Source organism: Macaca thibetana, chromosome 13 (assembly GCF_024542745.1).
Source record: "Macaca thibetana thibetana isolate TM-01 chromosome 13, ASM2454274v1, whole genome shotgun sequence".
Lineage (NCBI taxonomy): Eukaryota > Metazoa > Chordata > Mammalia > Primates > Cercopithecidae > Macaca > Macaca thibetana.
The window spans coordinates 76,023,775-76,033,124 of NC_065590.1; the positions used below are offsets into that span (position 1 = coordinate 76,023,775).

At 45.1% G+C, this 9,350-nt stretch overlaps 1 protein-coding gene across 1 annotated transcript in view; it reads left to right on the top strand.

Moving 5' to 3' along the window:
* CAPN14 (calpain 14) overlaps positions 1–7,566 on the top strand; it is a 59,260-nt gene extending 51,694 nt beyond the window's left edge. Inside the window, exons 18-22 of the mRNA XM_050753258.1 lie at positions 2,037–2,105; positions 2,786–2,861; positions 3,498–3,614; positions 3,998–4,053; positions 5,914–7,566. Of these exons, the coding sequence (XP_050609215.1) occupies positions 2,037–2,105; positions 2,786–2,861; positions 3,498–3,614; positions 3,998–4,053; positions 5,914–5,940 (345 nt within the window). The 3' untranslated portion in view covers positions 5,941–7,566. The remainder of the gene's footprint in view (positions 1–2,036; positions 2,106–2,785; positions 2,862–3,497; positions 3,615–3,997; positions 4,054–5,913) is intronic.
* The last annotated feature ends 1,784 nt before the right edge of the window (positions 7,567–9,350 follow it).

The window sequence follows — 9,350 nt, forward strand, 5'->3', positions numbered from 1 at the left end:
GAGGCAGCTAGAAGGTGGTGGTTAGTAACAGCTCTCCAGGTTTACAAGAGCCTTTGCAAAAGACTTGGGGCCCTATGTTTTCCATTTAATAACTAGGTGGTGGCTGCCCCCATGCACAGATCAGGAAACCAGGACTAAGGGAAGTTAAACAACATGCCACAAACTCAGCTGTCCTGTTTCTCAGCCCTGCAATTTTTCTAGTAAACGCACTCCTTTTCTAAGTGGATAATTGTAATCAATGTTTGATCATCCATACTATGGAGAGGCATATTGAATAGATAGCCTAAGGGGGGTTGTAAAAACAAAAACAGTCTGCAGAAACCCAGAGACAGTGCAGGATTAAGTGTACAGGCATGGGGCAGGTCCCAGCTCTGTCACCAGCTGTATGAACTTGAACAAGATCAGACCCTCTCCAAGTGCTCATTTCATCAACTAGAAGATGGGGGAGTTAATGCCGACCTCACCTGCTACAGGTGAAGTGTGTAACTCAGTGATGGATTCATAGTGAGGGCTCAAACAGAGATGGGGTGTGGTAGTACTTTGACCCAATGTCTCTGATGCTAGGGGTATCTGGGCATGGTCTACAAAGCCAACCATTAAACTTAAAAAAATGTAAAAGGCATCCTTAGCCACGCTGTGCCTGACTCCTTCCATAAGCTGGTTTTTAAAACAATAATGAAAAAAGGTTACTATTTTTTAAATTTAAATCACGTCAAATTGGCCATGTCAAAATATCCTGCCTCAATACGAACAGACACTTCTCAAAAGAAGACATTTATGCAGCCAACAGACACATGAAAAAATGCTCACCATCACTGGTCATCAGAGAAATGCTAATCAAAACCACAGTGAGATACCATCTCACACCAGTTAGAATGGCAGTCACTGAAAAATCAGGAAACAACAGGTGCTGGAGAGGATGTGGAGAAATAGGAACACTTTTGCACTGTTGGTGGGACTGTAAACTAGTTCAACCATTGTGGAAGACAGTGTGGCGATTCCTCAAGGATCTAGAACTAGAAATACCATTTGGCCCAGCCATCCCATTACTGGATATATACCGAAAGGATTATAAATCATACTGCTATAAAGACACATGCACATGTATGTTTATTGTGGCACTATTCACAATAGCAAAGACTTGGAACCAACCCGAATGTCCATCAACGATAGACTGGATTAAGAAATGGTAACATATATACACCATGGAATACTATGCAGCCATATAAAAGGATGAGTTCATGTCCTTTGCAGGGACATAGATGCAGCTGGAAACCATCATTCTGAGCAAACTATCGCAAGGACAGAAAACCAAACACCGCATGTTCTCACTCATAGGTGGGAACTGAACAATGAGAATACTTGGACACAGGGCAGGGAACATCACACGCAGGGGCCTGTTGGGGGGTGGGAGGCAGGGGGAGGGATAGTGACAGGAGAAATACCTAATGTAAATAACGAGTTAATGGGTGCAGCAAACCAACGTGGCACATGTATACCTATGTAACAAACCTGCACGTTGTGCACATGTACCCTAGAACTTAAAGTATATATGTAAAAAAAGAACTCAATAAAGGATGCTAAGAAGAAAAAGGTAGGAGTGAAAAGAAGAGGCAGTGGGATATGTCATATTTAATTTGTTTATGTTTAGGTATAAAAGACTTCATGTGTATTAAAATTATATCACTATCTATTAATACTACTGGTACTCTACTAACAAAAGATAACATTTCATAGCATTAAAAAAAATTCTGCCTCACTTAATGCTAGCTGTGGTCATCACCATCATCACCTCCATCATCATCACTTCTCCCAGTGCTGCTGTGCTCTGGGCTCATTCTGTCTTTTCCTAGCAAGAGTGAGGGAGCCCTGGGCTGGACTGGCCAGCGAGGTGAGGCCAACTAGCGAAATCAACACGATCAGACATTGAATGAGGCCATCCACAAATTGCACATCACTTTGTGGAGGGCTGATCACTGCCTCCAAAGCATGGATGGAACTCTCCCTGGCAGCTTTTACCTTAACCTATTAATCAGCTTAATGCATCGGGTACTATGAGCATCCAGGAATTCAGGGATCTGTGGAAGCAGCTGAAGCTCTATCAGGTAAGAACAAATCTTAACCACACCTCTTTGGAAGATGGTGTAGGAATGGCAGTTCTACAAAGCTGTAGAAGATACTTCTCTCCCATGCAGCCCTTTATATCCAACTCACCAAACCTCTATTCTCCCTTCAGTGAGCATTTCCTCCATTGTTCTCTTCCAAGCTCAGACAGCCGGTTGCAGTAGTCTCCTGAAGTTTCAAAACACATATCTAATCATGCTGCTTCCTTACACAAAGCTTTTTAAGACTCCCCATGGACTTCAGAGAAAGTCCAAACTCCTTGGCACACTTGGAATTTAAAGTCTTTCATAAATTTGCTCCTTCTTGCTCTTCCAATCATTGCTCACAACCCTCCCACTTGTCTCCTAAGTCAGAAAGCTGGAATCACTTTAAAGTGTGGATAATGTGCTTACATTAAGCACGTTTACCCACACCAAGACTGTCTATACCCCATGAGAAAAAGACTTTTCTGTTTTTCAGAACCCTTGCTCTGTAGGAAACATAAGGTGGTAGGATCCCAGCATGGACTCTGCCATATTCTTACCCTGGCAGCAGGCCCTGCATGTGGAGCCTCAGATATCTCCAACAGCCCCTCTGCAGTGCTGACAGGGGACACACAGGGGCTCTCAGATGGTGCTTGGAAATGCCTGGCTTCCTGAACCTCTTATTTGGTTCTTTACAGAAGGTTTTCCACAAGCAAGACAATGGGTCAGGATACCTGAACTGGGAACAGCTGCGTGCTGCCATGAAGGAGGCAGGTAGGCACAGGAAGAGCTGGAGCTGTGGGCACACATGGGCAGGGTGCACACTCACCAGGCAGAGGAGAGGAGATGCGTGGCGTGCTGAAGTAACTCTGATACGCAGTGTGACTCTCAAAGATGTAGATCTGCAATCAACACCAACATTTTTTATGATTGTCACTGTGATCCTAGCCAACATTGATGGAGGGTTGGCACACTCAACTTCTCATTTAATCTTCAACACCACCTTGTTATAATCCTCACTTCGCAGAGGAGAAAATTGAAGCTCAGTTGCCTGGGGTTTAAATCCAGGACTACCGGGCCCCAAAGCAGGTACTTCTGAGCACTTAGCAGACTGCCTTCTTCCTTGAAGGCCAGTAACATACTTGACGAAAAGAGCCTCATGCTGATTGCCTTAACAGGCAGGGGTGAGGAGTAGGGATTAAATAAAATAAATTGGTTAAACAATTAAACAATTCAAAATGAACCCTATAAAAGATTTCCATGCTATCCAGATTCAGGTCCCTATCACAGCATTTCCATGCTATCCGGATTCAGGTCCCTAAAATTCAGGACAATTGAAGGGGCCTTGGGCAGGAGGGGAGCTGGGTGTAAGCCCCCAGCACCCACAGCAGGAGCTTGTGCTTAATGCAGGAATCGTGCTCAGTGATGACGTCTGTCAGCTGATGCTCGTCCGCTATGGCTGCCCCCGCCTCCAGATGGGCTTTGTCAGCTTCGTCCACTTGATGCTGCGTGTAGAGAACATGGAGGGTGAGCTGGCAGGAAGTTGGGGAGGCCAGGTCTTCCTCTGCTGCCCCATGACTTCCCACCTGTCCCTAGTTTAAGCACAAGGGAGGACAGCTGCCATCCCAGAAACGGCAGACCAGGGAAGCTATGGGGACCTCCAGCCAAGTGCCTGCGATCCCTGGCTGCAGATACCCAAACTCATTCGTTCCCTGCCTTGTTCCAGAGACATAGGCTTGAAGTGGCTCACTTGTCATAGGTGTGGCTGCGTGTGATCACATGTAGGCTGACATTGGGTTCCCTCATGTTTTCAGAATGGATGTGGTTAAGGTGAGATATGTGGGAGGAACGAATTCATCATGTTTCCAATGCACACATTAACTGTGTTCCTTTCTGCTGCATTTTCACAGATGTCTTTCAAAACTTAACCCAAGATGGCAAAGGGATATACCTCCAGAAGCCAGAGGTAAGACTTGCCCCAAGGAGGTGGCTCATGTCATCTTAGGTAGAGGTGGCCCTTGCAGGACCATGTGAAGGAGAAGGGCTCTGGGGACCTTTATTCTGCTGAATTTGAAATTGAGCACTACATTCATTGCACTCATTCATTCATTCATCCATCAAATATTTTCTGAGCACCCACTTTGTGCCAGGCACATATGAAAGGTGTATCCGATAACTCTGATTGCAATAATGCCATGTGACAAATTTACAAAACGTAAGCAACATATATATGATAAGCACTTATTTAGCTTCTGAGTCACATGGCTGGGAGTCAGTGGATCTCAGCTGGCTTGCTCATGTATCTGTGGGTTAGCTGAGGGTTTTGCTGGGTACCTGAATTGAGGAAACTCTGCCTAGGTTTGTTCTTTCCAGGGAAATGGGAGAAACACAAGAAAGAGAGCTTAAACACACTAGGCCTCTGAAACCAAGGCTCCAGTCTGGCACACCTGCAAGTCATTCTGTTGTCCAAAGCAAGTCACATGGTCAAGCCATTTCCTCCTCTTTCATGTCACTTTGCAGACACAGCAGGATGTGTTGAATGAATGAGGTGATATGCCTAGGAGAAGACAAATTCATGTATGAAACTGATTATCTTTCCTGATCATTCAAAATGCACTGATTTATTGAGCAGCTGCTAGGTGCCAGGTGTAGCGCTAGGTAATGTTCATTGTAAGGACATTGGAGTCTGGAGTTCAATCCTCTGCTCTTTTATTCTGCAACCCTTCCTCTGATATGGCCGCTTAGAAATGATTCAGTCAAAGCTGGAATGTCTTTCTTGATCTCAAATGTCCATTTTATGGAATTGCTTTCCAAGCTGTAGGGACCTGCAGCCTGTGTCACCCCTCAATCCCTCCAAGATTCGGTGTGAAGTGGGATTCTACTGGAGGGCCAATGGCCAGAATTTTCAGAGCCTATCCCTGAACTGCTTAGCCCCACACTTGAGTGCTGGGGCATCACTCCTGATCCCAGGCAATCCTTCCATAGTGGCAGGCTCCGGTCTGGGAGAATAGGACAACACAAGTGTGGCACCCGAAATAGGACAGTCCAAAACTGAGCAGGGTCCAGTGGACAAAGAGCTATCACAGGAAGAGAACTGCACTGGGGTCTGAGAATGGGTTGAAGCCACAACACTTCTTTTAACTAGCTGCGGGACCTTAGGCAAATCACATTAAATCTCTGGGCCTCAGCTGCCCACAGGTGAAATGAGTGGAACTAGGTGGTCTCTGAGATTGCCTCCAGCTCTGACCATCTTTGGCTCAGTGAGGATCAGGACCACCCAAGGTCTGTAGGGAATGGTAGCCACCTCGTTGGATTTCACGCTGAGGCTTTCTCTGACACCATTGGTAACTTCACTATTCTCAGCTTTATCATTCTGAGGGATTGGCCTGGGGAGTGGTTTCCCCAGAGATCCCCTCTATATGAGTTAGAGGGGTTGTTCATCACACCCACATAAAGCTGTCAGACCAAGGGGCCCATAAATGTAAACACGTAGAATATGCTTTAATGGATTTCTGCTACCCTGCCAGTTTGCACACCTGCCCAGAGCTGGCACGAGCATGCCAAATTGAATTCATGGGAAAAAAATTCATTGAGAATTGAATACAGAATCAGCCTGTATTTGGCTGTCATCATTCATAGGCACAGTGAGAAGTCAAGGTTGATTATATTTCAGGTTGATTTATACTTCCTAATGGATGGTATGGTCCCTCTAGCTAAACCATCCATTAATGTTCTGTCTCCACGGCTCCCCAGGAGTGTGGGGTGGGGAGGCCCAGATGAGACATGGGTCTGAACTGACCATCATTTGCTTTCCCAACATGTCCAGTGGATGATGATGGCACTGTATTCCTGAGAAGGCTGAGTCTCGCCTGCCCTCACTGAAGACTCTGCTTGTGGCCCAAGAGCAGCCTTTGGCTGAGACCAACCCGTGCCCACCCTACTTACTGATCTTCAGGACTGCCTCACCAGTCATCACCTCCTTAGCTGGGAATATTTCTCCTCTGCAGCCCTCCCCCTGCATGGCCAGCATGCAGAAAGGGAAGGGAGGAAGTAAAGATTGCATCAGATTTGTCAAAGCTAGCCATCCTTCCCTGAGGCCACAACCTTGTCACAAGCAGAGATATTACCTGACATGGCCTAAGCATTCTGACTCCAGAGCTGGTATGCTTAGCCTCTATACAACACTGCCTCTGTGGCTGCAAACTCAAGTGACTTTAGACATGCCATATGTTCTCACATGTGGGGTAATCATCTAGGTTTTAAGGTCTGGAGAGGGAATGATATATCCTTAGACATTTAGTCCCAGCATTTGCAAATTAGTAGAGACATAGGCTAAGTTTCAGCTGTTTGGGGATGGAGTTAGGGATATAGTGGGTTTTCAGAAACACAGACAATAAGAGAATTGCCAGAGTCCAGATGGGGTGGGCTGGCTCTGGCATCTGAGATCATGGGGTAGTCTTCTGCCGACAATACCTCCATATGATTGGATTTGGGGGAACCCAGTAGGTTTAGAACACCTGAGTTCTCAAAGGGCTTCCTGCTTGTGACAGCTGTCAGTCTGTTCACTTGACCTATAGACTATCAGATCCATTTCAAATCCGTCCAGAAATTCTCTGACTATCTACTTCAAAGAACAAAAACAAACCCATGCTAAATTATAGAGTCAATCAGCGGGTGGTTGGTATATCTGATTTTTTGAACTACCACGATACACTTTGTTTGTTTCATCCCTCCGAACCCAGAATACAGGTGCAAAACCAGAACAATGGCCTTTTTCCAAAGTCAATGCAATTTATTCCTAAGTTAGCACCTCAGAGCCATTTATTACCACAGGTTGAGCATCCCAGATCTGAAAACCCCAAATCTGAAATACTCCAAAATCTAAAATTTCTGAGAGTAGACATGAAACTCAAAGGAAATTGGGGCATTTTGGATTTTGAATTTTTGGGTTTGAGATGTTCAGCTGACAAATCTATAATGCAGATATCCTGAAATCTGAAACACTTCTGGTCCCAAGCATTTTAGTTAAGAGATACTCAACCTGTATTCTATTTAATCTTAACTTACAAACAATTGTAACCAACGTGGCTGTTTGATTTCCAAGTCCATAGCAGACTCAGGAAGGAAGCTGAATGAAGTGATAAAAGTGTGTCCGTTGGCAGAAGGACTAAAGGAGATTTGAGCGCCTGTCGCATGGGTACTGTACCGGAAGAAAGGAGCACTCTGAAAGCACAGTTTAAGAGGTGGGAAAGTATTTTATTTAGGGAAAAAACTCGTCATTTATTCCAAATGATAGAAGGTAAAACGGGTTTCCATAAAGTGCTAGATACATGAAATACTGTTGATTTTATAAAAGATGATCATGTATTTGTAACCTTTTACAGATTTTTATATCCATCTACTTATTTGTATCTTTGTCTTTAAAATCTGCCATTGTAAATAGCTGTTTTAATAAAACAATTTTGTCTTGGCCCATGAAGACAGTTTTGGAGATATTTTTGGGTGATGGGAGGGTGACACCATGAACTTGCTCACAACATTTAGACTACAGTGTGCTGCTTGTGTTAGTGCAGATAGATCTATCTCCATATTGTTTAAGCCTGAGAGCCTCTCTGCTGGCTTCTCAGTGGGTGATTTGAATGGTCCTACGTCACTCAGGTGTTAGCCTCACTCTCCTGAGTCCCTATCTGCACTGTGGCAACTCAAAGATGACCTGTCTTTGCTGACCCCCTTCCTGCAGATTCTCTCCTATACCCCCAAAGTTGAGTACTGAGTACTGAAGACCACGGGGCAGATCCACCTCCCGACTCCCACCACACTTCCCCATCTTCTGTCGCTCCAGGGAAAGGGGGAGGAAATAGAGTACTGGGGCAGGAGAAACTGGGCAAGCACCAGGGTGAAGTCAGCTGAAGGGCTGGGAGGTGAGCATCAGCAGTTCTGGAATATCGAAAGCAGAAAGTCTGCCATGAATAAGAACAAGTGGAAAGTGCAGCCAGGGAGGAGCGAGGAATCACCTGCCAGTGCCAAGGAGGGTGAGGTCAAGGAATCCAGAGGTTGGGTTATCAAGTCCAGCCCACGCAGGGAGGGCATATCAAAGTGAGGCCTGTCCCAGGCTGTCACAATCTCAGGAAAACAGGACTCTATCTGGACAAGAGGGGATGAAAATAACTACCATTTATTTATCCCTGGTTTTGTTTTTTCTTTCATGTTTTGTATAAAACTTCAGTTATCCAAAGAGAACCTTTTAGATTGCAGATGGGGCCTGAAGCAAGGCAGTCCATGACTGACTGTAAATAGCACTGCTTTCCTGCTGTTGCTGTATTGAGTTAGAGAAATGATTTTGGCTTCCAGGATTTTCAACCTGATGTTTCCCCAATGAAGTATACGTATTTAGATTTATAATGAAGGAAAGGAGGAAATGAGTGTTGTGAGTGATGAGTAGGTAAAAGTGGGTATCGTGGAGGAGCAGGCTGTGTGTCGAGCTCTCGGGATCTCTGCAAAGATGGCCCGTTGGGGTTACTGGTCTCAGGTCCTGGGTTACCATCTTTTCTCCAGTGTCCTGAGGACAGAGAGTCTACAAAATCCAACAGAAATGAAAGAGAGGAGAGGTGGGAAGACACAGTCTAGCTGTGTGACATTGGACCTCAGTTTATCCATTTGTAAAATGGAGCCCCAAATGCCTTCATCCCTGGGTCATTGTGAAGATCAGATAATGCCAGCAGATTGTTGGAGCTTCAATCCAATGAATGAAGCTCCAATTTTTCCCCTTAGATAGAACGAATAATTTCTACAGCTACTATTACTTATGTTTATTTTGGTTTTTAGAAGACATAGTGAAACACCCACGGTTTTATACTCTATTTCTCTTTTCCTCTTCTTCCACATCCTCTTTCTGAATGTATCAAACCACTTTCTTGAAGTGGGGCACCAGGAGGGCCACTCCAGTCTCCAATGCAGGGACTCAGAGGCAGGGACATCTGAGAAAGTGGCCATCTCATTATTAAAGCTCTGTCCTCTGCTTCCCTGTCACCTCAGAAGCAGCCCGTTGATTCAACAGAGCTCCAGGTTGCCAGCTAGGGGTTTTCAGGACCATTGACCAAGCAACCCTGAGAGACTGAGTACTGACCAGCAGTTGTTCCAGAAACTGCTGGGAATTAGGTTGTGATCTAGAAGTGAACTGACACTAACAGTGAGAAGGCAGGGTAAGAATGCAGTCTAGAACGCAACCTTTCTCCACTAGACTTGTAAGTAATTTAGGTGAAT